Below are 12,707 nucleotides of genomic sequence, written 5' to 3'. Positions count from 1 at the left end.
TAAACTCCTCCTCCGTTTGCTCCACCAGCCTAGTGAGGTTAAGCTTGTGAAGGCCCCCCAGCTCCTAGCCACCTGGACTCCCAGGTACTGAAAGCTCCTCCCCGCCCTTTTCAGCGGGAGCCCACCAATCCCCTCCACTTGATTCCCCCGGGCGCACGACAAACAGCTCACTCTTACCCTGGTTGAGCTTGTACCCAGAAAAGCCCCCAAATTCCCTAAGGATCTGCATCACCTCCGGCATTCCCCCCACTGGGTCCGTCACATAAAGCAACAAGTCATCTGCGTATAATGACACTTGGTGATCCTCCCCACCCCGCACCAGACCCCTCCAATTCCTCGACTCCCTCAACGCCATGGCCAGGGGCTCAATTGCCAACGCAAAGAGCAAAGGGGACAGGGGACACCCCTGCCTCGTCCCCCGGTACAACCGAAAGTACTCCGATCTCCTCCTATTCGTGGCTATGCTCACCATCGGGGCCTCGTATAACAGCCTCACCCAACTGACAAACCCCTCCCCGAACCTCCAGCACCTCCCACAAGTACCCCCACTCAACCCTATCAAAGGCCTTCTCCGCATCTAATGCTACCACTATCTCCGCCTCCCCTTCTACCGTCGGCATCATTATAACATTCAGAAGCCTACGTATATTGGTGTTCAACTGCCTTCCCTTCACAAACCCCGTCTGGTCCTCATGAATGACCCCCGGCACACAGTCCTCTACCCTTGTGGCCAAGATCTTCGCCAACAGCTTGGCATCCACATTTAACAACGAGATCGGCCTATATGATCCACACTGCAGGGGGTCCTTGTCCTTTTTAAGGATCAAGGAAATCAGCGCCCGTGACATAGTCGGGGGCAAAGCCCCCCCTTCCCTTGCCTCGTTAAAGGTCCTAACCAACAGGGGGCCCAACAGGTCTGCATACATTTTGTAAAATTCAACCGGAAACCCATCCGGCCCCGGCGCCTTCCCCGACTGCATGCTGCCTATTCCTTTGACCAGCTCAATCGGCGGCCCCAGCCCCTCCACCTGTCCCTCCTCCACCTTCGGAAATCTCAGTCTATCTAAAAAGCGCCCCATTCTCTCTCCCCCCCCCCCCCCCCCCCCCCCTTCCACCAGGGGCTCGGACCGGTACAATTCCCCATAAAAGTCCCTGAAGACCCCATTAATGTCCACCCCCCTTCGTATCACATTGCCTCCCCTATCCATCACTCCACCAATCTCCCTGGCCGCGTCTCGCTTACGTAGCTGATGCGCCAGCATCCTACTCGCCTTCTCCCCATATTCGTACACCGCTCCCTGTGCCTTCCTCCACTGAGCTTCCGCCTTTCCAGTGGTCAGCAAGTCGAACTTGGTCTGAAGGTTAAGTCGCTCCCTCAACAGTCCCTCCTCCGGAGCCTCCGCGTATCTCCTGTCCACCCTCACCATCTCCCCCACCAACCTCTCCCTCTCTCTTTTTTGCTCTCCCCTCTCCCTATGAGCTCGGATGGAAATCAACTCCCCTCTAATCACCGCCTTCAATGCCTCCCAAATTGTACCCACCCGGACCTCCCCATTATCATTGGCCTCTAAGTACCTCTTGATACACCCCCGAACCCGCCCGCCCACCTTCTCATCCGCCAGCAGCCCCACCTCCAGGCGCCAGAGCGGGCTCTGGTCCCTCTCCTCCCCCAGCTCAAGGTCTACCCAGTGCGAGGCATGATCCAAAATGACTATGGCCGAATACTCGGCATCCTCCACCCTCGAAATCAGTCCCCTGCTCAGGACAAAAAAATCGATCCGGGAATAGGCTTTATGCACGTGGGGGAAAAATGAATACTCCCTGGCTCTCGGCCTTGCGAACCTCCAAGGATCTACCCCTCCCATCTGGTCCATAAACCCCCTCAACACCTTAGCCGCCGCGGGCCTCCTGCCCGTCCTGGACATGGATCGATCCAATGGGGGTTCTAGCACTGTGTTAAAGTCCCCCCCCCCCCCCCCCCCCAATATCAGGCCCCCCCGTCTCTAGATCCGGAATGCGGCCCAACATGCACCGCATAAAACCCGCATCGTCCTAATTTGGGGCATAGACATTCCCCAGCACCACCTGCTCCCCCTGCAGCTTGCCGCTCACCATCACATACCTCCCTCCACTGTCAGCCACCACCTTTGACGCCTCAAACGACAGCCTTTTTCCCGCCAGAATCGCCACCCCCCCCCCCCCGGTTTTTTGCATCCAGCCCCGAATGAAACACCTGGCCTACCCAGCCCTTCCTCAGTCTAACCTGGTCTGCCACCTTCAGGTGCATCTCCTGAAGCATAGCCACGTCCGCCTTCAGGTGCGTAAACACCCGGGCCCGGACCCATTCAGCCCCCTCACATTCCAAGTTATCAGCCGGATCAGAGGGCTCCCTGCCCCCCTCCCCTGCCGACTAGCCATAACCTGTCCCCTGCCCGCCCCAGGCCAGCACCTCTCGTTCGGCCCGTTCCCCACGGCGGCAAACCCCCACCCCGACCCTCCCTGCATACTCCAGCTCCTTCCTGACCATTTCAGCAGCAACCCGGTACCCCTCCCCCCCCCAGGCTAGGACCCCTCCCAGCCACGTTACTCCCTCCGTAGCACTCCCGTGAGCCAGCTAACTTCTGCTGACCTCATCAGCTCCCGCCACACCTCCGACCCCCCCCCAACGTGGGACTACTACTCCTCCCCCAGACCCATCAGCAGACCCCCCTCCTCCCTCTCGCGCGGGAAAAAAAGCCCGCGCTTCTGAGCTCCGACCCCGCCCCCATCCACCCTCAGTGCGGGAAACAGAAGAAAAACCGCGCTTTCCCTCTGCCCGACACCGCCCACGCAAAAAAGACAGCAACCCCCCGCCCAAGAACCAACACACAACCAGCTTAAAACAGCATAAAACAGAGACCCTTCCCACCAAAAGTTAACACAGTTATTTACAAACCCCCGACCCTGTCAGAGTCCAACTTCTCGGCCTGCACAAAGGCCCACGCCTCCTCCGGGGACTCAAAATAAAAGTGCCGGTCCTTGAAAGTGACCCACAGACGCGCCGGCTGTAACAAGCCAAACTTCACACTCTTTCTGTGGAGCACCGCCTTCGTCCGGTTGTACCCGGCGCTCCGCTTCGCCACCTCCGCACTCCAGTCCTGGTAGATCCGCACTACCGTGTTCTCCCACTTGCTGCTCCACTCCTACTTGGCCCACCTAAGCACACACACTCGGTCAGCGAACCGGTGGAACCGCACCAGCACCGCCCGTGGCGGCTCATTCGGCTTGGGCCTCCTGGCCAGTATTTTGTGGGCACCCTCCAGCTCCAGGGGCCCCTGGAAGGACCCAGCTCCCATCAGCGAGTTCAACAAAATGACCACATAGGCCCCCAGGTCTGACCCCTCCGTGAGGCCCAGGATCCCCAAATTATTCCACCTCGATCCGTTCTCCATCTCCTCGAACCGCCCCTGCCACTTCGTATGGAGTGCCTCGTGCATCTCCACCTTTGCCACGAGGGCCGCGGCCTCGACCTCTCTTTCGGAGGCTTGTTGTCGGAGCTCCCGGATCTCCACCCCCTGGGCTGCCTGCGTCGCCAGCAACTTGTCCGCATTCGCCTTCAGCGAGTCTAGCAGCTCCACTTTTAGCTCCTGAAAACATCGCTGGAGAGTCTCCTGCTGCACCTGCGCCCACTGCCTCCATTCCTCGAGGCCTCCGCCGGCCGACATCTTGATTCTCTTCTCCCGCTTTTTCTTAGGCGCTGCCACCGCTATTTTGCTGGCCCCACTCCTGGTCAAGACCATAGACCACTGGGGATCCGCTGCAGACACCTTCCCACGTCGGGAACCGTCGAGCAGGTACTGCTGGGGACCCATAAAAGAGCCCAAAAGTCCGTTCCTGGCGGGAGCTGCCGAACGTGCGGCTTAGCTCCGCATAGCCGCAACCGGAAGTGATCATATGCAGTTATTGCAAGGTGCCATGATGTAGATAAGTAAATGTGCTTAATTCTCAGAATCAATTTTGAAATGGATGTTCAAGTTGACACAATCGTTTAATATATCATATGTTTTAATTGGATTCTCTAAAGGACCTTTTACCCCAATTTGACATTACGTGTGGACAATACAACTTGCATCTATATAGCACTTTGGCAAGCTGTCCCAAGGCACAGGAGCATTACATTTAAAAAAAATAAAATAAATTTAGAGTAGCCAATTTTTTTTTTTTTTGCAAATTAAGGGGCAAGGTAGTGTGGCCAATCCACTTAACCTGCACATCTTTGGGTTGTGGGGTGAGACCCACACAGACATGGGGAGAATGTGCAAACTCCACACAGACAGTGACCCAGGGCCGGGATCGAACCCGCATCCACAATGCCGTAGGCAGCAGTGCCATCCACTGTGCCACCGTGCCGCCCTGCACAGGAACATTATATAGCAAAATTTCACACTGAACAATATCACCACAGGACAATGCAGAAGGAGGCCATTCGGCCCATTGAGTCTACACTGATCCTCCGAAAGGGCATCCTAACCAGGTGTGCGGCCTTACCTTGCAACCCCATCCAACCTGCATCTCTCTCGACACTAAGGGGCAATTTATCATGGCCAATCTATCTAATCTGCTCATTTTTGGACTGTGGGAGAAAACCGGAGCACTCGTGAGGAAACCACGCAGACAAGGGGAGAAAGAGCAAACTCCATACAGTCACCCAAGGCTGGAACCAAACCTGGGTCCCTGGCACTGTGACAGCAATGCTAACCACTGTGCCACAGTGCTGCCCGATATATAAGGTGATATCTGGGAAGCTGACCATATACTTGAAAAAATATATATTTTATTGAACATTTTTTAACAAATGCAATACGATAAAGCAGGCACATATAATACCCACATCCTCTCCAAAAACCCTTCCCCCAACAGCTGACGCTGACTAGCTCTGTAAAGTACAAAATAAACGGCTACCATCTTTTGTAGAACTCCTCAATTGCACCTCTCATGGCGTACTTAATTTTTTCAAGGTCTAAAAAAACTCTATACAATCCTGGGTTGGGTGGAGAAGCTGACCTCCACTCCAATTCCTCCTTCCACTTGGCCTTAACCCCCCCACCAAGAGATGCTGGATCCTCCTGTAAATTCCCAATGCCTTCTCTGCAATCGCCATCCAATAGTAATATATCAGGCTTGGAAACACCAAGCCCCCTGACTCCTAGTCCCTCTGCAGGATCGTTTCCTGAATCCTGGCTACCTTGCCCGCCCAGATGAAGGATGGGATCAATCTCTCCAGTTGGTTAAACATAAACGGTAGACATTGGAATAAAAATAGAAACTGGCAGAATGTTCTTCACAGAGGGAGGCAATGCCAGGTCTTTAGATCGGCCTTAACCTTACTCACCAGGCTTGCAATGTTCAATTTACAAAGCCGGGCCCAATCCCGAGCCATCTGCACCCCTCGGTACCAGAAGTGTGTCTGTTAAATGGAACGGCAATGCTCCCAGATTAGCTGAGCCGACCATATATATACCTGATCAAATAAGTAAGTTTTAAGAAATATCTGAAAGGATGACAGGTGTAGAGATTTAGAGAGTGAATTTCAGAGCTTGGAGATTAGACAGCTGAAGGAGCGACCAGCAGTCTTGGAGAGAGTTTTAAAATTGTTATGTGAAACAGGTCTAGACTGGAGGAGCACAGATATCTCAGAGGATTGACAGACTCGAGAAGGCTACAGAACTAGGGAGAGGAACTCTGGAGGGATTTGAAAATAAGGATGAGAATTTTTAAATTGAGGCATTGCTCAATTGGAAGTCCGTGTAAGTCGGTGTACACAGGAACGATGGTGCAATAATATGCACGGCAGAATTTTAGATGAGCTCACATATACAGAGGGTGGAAGATATATGAAGCTGTTGAGCACTTAGAATAATCAAATGGAAGTGAATATTGTCATAACATCAAAATTAAGTTTGGGTTTATAATGCATTTCATATAACGGGGCTGTGAATGAGCACTGACACAGTTAATTACTTTCATGCAATGCATTGCCGACAGTACGATTATTGGGAAATAAGACAAGTTTCGACAACTTACTAACAATGTTTTGAAATTTTGAATTGCATTGTGGAGCACTAGAATATAAATAGGACATACTGGAAACACTGTTCTGATGAAAGACTATCAACCTGAAACATGAACTTTGTTTCTATCTTGACCTGCTTGACCTCCATTTTCAGCATTCATCGTTTTTATTTCCAAATTTTCAGCATCTGCAGTATTCAGTTTCTGGAAGAAGCAAATTCAATTGTGTCTTGGAGCTGATTGTTTTCAGTGAGAGAACCTACACCCAAAGGTTGGTCTCCATTGTTAAATGTGATGGTGATCCCCCCCCCCCCCCCCTCACTGAACAGCGAACATGTTACAACCAACACTCTGTCCTTACTTTCCTGTATCCTTCCCCATCCGCACCCTCAGGCTGTGACTCATTTTATCCCACCCTTTAATGGGGTAAAAAGTTTAGTAGCTCTTGCACACGATTCAGACGTGAGAGTTTCCTGTCCTGGAGCCTAGCATTCAGCTACCTGACTCATTTCAGTGAACTGGGCAGTACTCCAGGTTTTTAATCGTTCCCTCTGATTTTTAAAAAAAATATATAGATTCAAGAAGAGTCAGAGATGTGGAAAATTAGAGAAAAAGAGAAGCAGACAAACGAGACGAGATTTTTTCAGCGGAGGAGAAAATCTGTCGATTTGCCAGGGTAAGCATCCAATCCTTCCCTGAGAAACTTCCATCTGGGGTGGAATTATGATCTTTTCCTCCTTTCGTGCGGAATTTGGAGCTGCTCACTTGTGACCATGGGTGAAGTCACAAGTCCTGAAAATGTACCTTACTTTCTCTATTTTTGTATGATTTTTAAAAATTGCTTCATTCACTTATTTGAATTTAATAATGGTGTTTATTTTTTAACATTTATCCTCATTACTGCATTGATTCAAAGAATCAAAGTTTGAAATGAAGGGAATAGAGGTGGACTTTTTTTTCTGAGACTTGGGGGCTTTAGATTCCAGCAAGTTTCTGCACAAGCAAGCCCTAAATGAATATAGGCATCACTATGTAGGGCTAAGCAAAATGTCCACAATCCCTGCTACCTTATCTTATTCTCTGTTGGGGCTGCCTAGGGCATGCCTATTACACGGGCAAGGAAGGAACCCCATTGACCACCAACTACTGATCCTATTGAAAAATGCTAATAAAGGCAAGTATCAACTATGATGCTGTACACAGCCCATTATCCTGCCATTACACACAGGGGTCACAGCCACATGACTGTCTGCCTATTAAAGCATGATACCGGCATAGATATGGCAAGAGGTTACCTAACTACTTTGCTCCCTCTCTAAGGTTCCATCTTCTAAGGCAGCATTAGCAACCATGGACTTCCATTTGATTGGCCCATGATTATGCTTGCAAAGCACGGCAGTGGTTTGTTGTGGCCTTCTGCAGTGCGCTGACCAGGAAACTCCTCTTACCAGCTACTATCGGGTAAATTGAAAGGATTTACGGGCTGATAATCAACCTGTTTTGACTACGTTATGAATGGCCCTTCCATGGCTATCAAGTTCTGAAGTGGGACTTGAACTTGGAACGTCTGGCCCAGAGGTAGGGACAGTGCCACGAGACATCTCTTCTACTCGTTTAAATCAGGAAACTGTGTGTGGGTAGTGGAAAGCAAAAACACAAAAGGCTGAGTGGCTTATATTTTTGGGTGACACTGCTGTCTCACAGCGTCAGGGACCCGGGTTCGATTCTGACCCTGGGTGACCGTGTATGGAGTTTGCACGTTCTCCCCGTGTCTGTGTGGGTTTCCCCCGAGTGCTCCGATGTGCAGGTTTGGTGGGGTTACGGATATAGGGTGGGGGAGTGCGCCTAGATAGGGTGCTCTTTTGGAGGGTCAGCACATACTGGATGGGCCGAGTGGCCTCCTGCACTGTAGGGATTCTGTGGATTCTAAAAGCGATTCTGATTTGTACCAGCAATAGAATGCGATGTGATGGGTACGATGAAGAGGAAGAGGAGAGAAAGGCGGATGCTGCTGCTCGTAAGCCTTTGACCACTCCACAAGATGACCGTGAAGCGAGATACTGGACAAAGAAGCTGTACGAGTTTGAAGCTAGTGATCCAAACAGGTGTGTGCTCCTTGAAATCTTTTGTGAGCTGACAGGAAGTGCCGGTTGTTTGTGTCATGTCGCAGCAAATGAGATAACAAAAATAACTACGGCCTAATCCTGATGGATCAAATTCATTTTTGTCAAAAATGTTGAATTAGACAACTGGAATTAATTGACTTTTAAATAAGAAGATCAGACTGCGTTTGGCTAAAATATTAGATTTTGAGTGAGGAGCAATGGTGTGGGACTTTTTTAAAGTACGTTTTGGAATTTTTAATATTTGGATAAGCCCAGTTATTGGCCAGAATTTAAGGGGGCATCGGTTACCTCAAGTCTCTTCTCAAACCATGACTGAAAATCATTGGGATTCTGCCAGTTCCACTAGGTAATGCAAAGCAGTTGGATGTACTGCCTTTGTGGGGAAAGTGTTTCTACTTGGAATATTCTTACAAGAAAATTGTGTGACAAGTCGTGTTCAAACACCTCAGCATCGCGTTTCTTCTTGGGAATCTTTTCATTCTTTTTTGCTTTAAAAGAAAATATTAAAATGACTTTTTTTCAAAGTTAAACCGTGCTGTAATTATACATGGTTTTATTTATTCAGGTGGGGTCACAGCGGCTACAAAGAACTTTATCCAGAGGAATTTGAATCAGAGAGGTAAGTTTCAATGCAGCTTGGCATGGTTGGAAATGTGACCGTTTACTGTAATCCTAATGAAAGAGTATGTTAGGGGAAGAAAGACTTGTTTTTATATGGACCATTTCCCCACCTAAGGAAGCCTTCAACTGCTTCACAGCCAATTAAATACTTTTGAAGTACAGGCATTGTTGTAATGAAGGAAACCTGCAGCCAATTTGCACACAGCAAGCTGCCACAAGCAGTAATGTGATAATCACCAGCTTTCAAACCTTGCACTTGAGTATCAGCCATCTAAGTAGGGTTGTCACTGCTTTTTGAGAAGAAACAAAATGACCTGTTAAGTTATTTTTTAATTGCAGTTGCATCTAAGTATGTAAAATGTCCCGTGTAAATATGTTTAAAGATTGCGGAGTTCTTCCACCATTCCTGGATGATATTATTGACTACATCAGCCAATAAGTTTGCAAACCAAGACTAAATGATGGTTTGATTATATTCCTCACCAGTATGCTTCACCTTCAGCCTCCGCAGGCAACCCCAAAAGATTGAAAAAGCTAGTCCACCAGCTGTGTCGTCACTTTAACCAATTGACCCCACTGCAGGATGTGCCCCTTCACTTGCCCTCTGCCTATCTTCCAATTCCTGATTGCTCCTTTCGTCCCCTTTGCAAAATTTGCCTCCATTCCCCGGTCTCTCCCTCAGTGTCTCGCCTGCCCTCGTAGTCACCCTGCTGGCTTTGGTTGCGGCATCTGAGCAGTGGCTCGCTTCGTGCTGGTGATCAGCTGATTCCCTCAACACTGATTCTGCCAATTGTTTAAAAGGACAAAGCATAATTGCAGCACAGTGCCGGCTTTGCCCACAGTGTGGGAACCTCGGCCTCTTCAAACCCTCATCCTTTGATATAAGTGGAAAATCTGCTGCCGTGAAGTGTCTTTATATCTCCGCAACAACGGTGGCCTAATTCCAGTATGCGTGTCTTAAGATATATCTGGTTACGGATGAAATAAAGCTTTTCTTAAAAGTCATAGTATGTGTTTGTGTTTAAATTTCTAGTGACCAAAAATATAGCAGCGACGGGCGCACTGCCAACGGAACAAAAGCCATACGCCTGAAGTCTTCAAAATCAAATTCACGGAAACGCAAGCGATCAAGTAAAGCGAACAAGAAGAAACGCAAAAAGAAATCCAGTAAAAAGCTGAGGAGGAAGAAACATCTGCGGAGTAGTGATTCTTCAAGTGACAGTGAAAGCTCGGAGGAGGAGGAGGACTCAGATCACAGGAAACGGAGAAAACTGAAGAAGAAGCATCGCAGAAAAACAGCCAAAAAGCAGAAGAAAGTACCCTCCGTCTCCTGTGAAAGTGAAAACAATTCATCGCAATGTAGCGATTCCGACACGACTAGCAAAGATGAAAGCGATCCTGGGGATCGCCTGGAGAAAAGGAGAAAAAGGAGGAAGAAAAAGCATCACCGAAACGTTCCCAAAGAAGATGGCGATAAAGAAATAAAAAATAGTAGAAGGAAGAGAAAAAACTGGAAAATAGCACACAATGATACTTCAGATGACAGTGGGGAAGATGACTTGAATTAGATTTGCACCTTGAAAATCTTGTCTTCAAGGTCCTAAGGAACCTATTTGAATTGTGTAAACCGAACCAGACCAAGTACATCATTTGGTTTTTACTGATTTGGTCTAACAGTGCTAGTGCTAGGCGTACATTTATGTTTTTGGCTTCAGGTGGTTGTTGTACAGCACTGGCTTTACTCCATAAAGCTTCTTGGCTCTCAAAAGTGATGCCTACATTCGCTGAATATTACACACCAGGAGCTGGGCCTGTCCAACACAGAATTACACCACGGCGTGTTCAAAACCCTCCTGGTTTTGGCAATGGCTTCCTTGTACCGCACCAAAATTCTGGAAACATTCTGTCGTTGACTTTGGAGCTATCTGTAATATAACTAAAACACAAATCTTGTGTCTGATTTTATTTTGCAGAGTTCTACAGTCATTCTGGACGGGGCAACTATGATTAAAATTTAAAACTGCACTTTGTTTCAGTCGCTGTTATTTTTGCTTGGGACTTGAGTTGTCCGTCGCAAAGAAATGGTGGACGTGAAAATCAAAAGTGACCTTTCAGTCTGATGTGTGTAATCTCTCTGACTTGAGCTATATAAATGATGTCCCAGAGCTGCGGAATTGGCTTTGGCCTGGGAAGAGGGTGGTGTGAAGCAAAATTATGATTAGTACAAGAGGATAAGGTAATCTTAACTGAATGCAGTGTACCTGCTGCAGGAACTTGAATGGGTCAGCTTCCACAATAGTGAAAGTCTGCAATCAAAGCTCTTGATACTGTGCTGCTGAATGGCAGGATTGACTGGAAAGGTTTGCTTTTGATTGAAACCAGTGCTTACAGCTCTTTGTGCAATCTAATGCCTTTGATCCAATCAGTAACTATATACTGGAGAGCACTATAGCAGCTGTGTACTTTGCCAAATGCTCCTAGCTCCGATCCTGTGTGAAACCGTAATCATGTGATTGATTTTGATGGTGCGTTTTCTGACTGAATTATTTCTGATTTTGTTACATACGGTTAATTATTCTTTGCGATTCTCAGGATTCCAAATGGGTAGTAAACAAAGACAGGCCAAGGGAGAGGTCACAGAGGCAAAGATGATAGGCAATTGAAGAAAAAAATTGGTTTAATAAAGCACTTTGATCACTTTCATGTTGGTTCTACGCAAAACACTGTCGTAGAATGTTTACTGGTGGAGCATTTTTCCTGTCTGCTTTTGATCCTGGTTCGTGGAGACAGTTCAATTGTTACCCTGTCCACATGGCCATTTCTCGTATGAGCCCGTGTGCAATAAGCTTTGGCAGTTAATATACACATCCGTTGCTGTAACTGAGCCCAATCTGATGTTCACTTGATGCGCGCTCGGATGCACTTTCCAAAATGCAATTTGGAGCAAGAATTCATCAGGCTCAGCGGTGTTGAAACCAGTTGTGGCACTCCCAACTGTTGCACAAACTCAGCTCAAAACTTAAGATTTTTCTGGCCGTTATAACTTTAACCATTATTAAATCTGTGAAGAGGGAACAGCTCGAGCTTTTACCACCTGGATTTCTTTTCCCTAGCTCTTTCCTCCCTCTTTTCTTTTTTCCCCCTTGAGAGGCAGATCCTTGAGAGTTCCAGAGGCGCTGACTGCTCTCAGGATGCTCACTGTACTGGATATTGATGGGAAGCATTTGCTTTAGATGACTAGTGGATTGGACGTGTTCTGAGTACGGAGGTTTTTTTTATGTTAATGGGAACCTGTTCTTTTAAATTAAAAGCAGCGACATCCATTTTGGCAGGGAGCAGCAAATTTCTGCACCTTGTTTGTACAGACCTCTGGCTCCATGAGAACAGTATTGTAATTCTTTTTCTCAAAACACAGTATTGTCCTTTACGTTATATCCTCCACTTGCTGGAGCTATTTACTGGTAAATATTCTCCTGCTTCGAAACATCAAGGAACATGCCTGAAACCTATGTTCTGGTAAACCATCAACATAAACCTTTGTGGAAAAAATATTTGCTGCTTTTTGCACAATTGATGTGTTTAAGCCCTGGTTCTATAAATAGAACTACTGTGGGTACTGCTTGGCAATGTACAAGGTTACGTTGAATATTCCTGCCAATAACTATTGGTGTTGTCTTTTCCCATGTTACTAAGTGACATTTTTTTTAAAAATCCATTTTGTATTTAACGTTTAGAACATTAAAGCATGATTTTTGCTTAACAAATATTTTAACAATTGCACTTTTGTTGACTGCTAACATCCATGAAATGCCAACTGTGTAAGAAGTGTTTATAGTTTTAAAAGGTGCAAACGTGAAATTGTGGGCTGTATTCCATGAGGGATAGAGAATAAATACTGTTTCGTTTTTT

The 12,707-nt window shown here is 47.5% G+C and overlaps 1 protein-coding gene across 11 annotated transcripts in view; it reads left to right on the top strand.

The window, feature by feature from the left end:
• The window catches only part of nkapd1 (NKAP domain containing 1), a 21,952-nt gene extending 9,245 nt beyond the window's left edge, over positions 1–12,707 (top strand). For 6 of the 11 annotated variants that reach the window (XM_038778633.1, XM_038778631.1, XM_038778635.1 and 3 more), the window contains exons 3-6: positions 6,627–6,727; positions 8,004–8,156; positions 8,743–8,796; positions 9,832–12,707. In XM_038778633.1, the coding sequence (XP_038634561.1) occupies positions 6,627–6,727; positions 8,004–8,156; positions 8,743–8,796; positions 9,832–10,366 (843 nt within the window). In that variant the 3' untranslated portion in view covers positions 10,367–12,707. Of the gene's footprint in view, positions 1–6,236; positions 6,323–6,626; positions 6,728–8,003; positions 8,157–8,742; positions 8,797–9,831 lie in introns of all 11 variants that reach the window. The other 5 variants (XM_038778637.1, XM_038778639.1, XM_038778640.1 and 2 more) reach the window with 2 other exon arrangements.

The sequence above is a fragment of the Scyliorhinus canicula genome, chromosome 19, assembly GCF_902713615.1.
Source record: "Scyliorhinus canicula chromosome 19, sScyCan1.1, whole genome shotgun sequence".
Taxonomy (NCBI): domain Eukaryota; kingdom Metazoa; phylum Chordata; class Chondrichthyes; order Carcharhiniformes; family Scyliorhinidae; genus Scyliorhinus; species Scyliorhinus canicula.
This window is presented reverse-complemented; position numbering and strand designations above follow the sequence as displayed.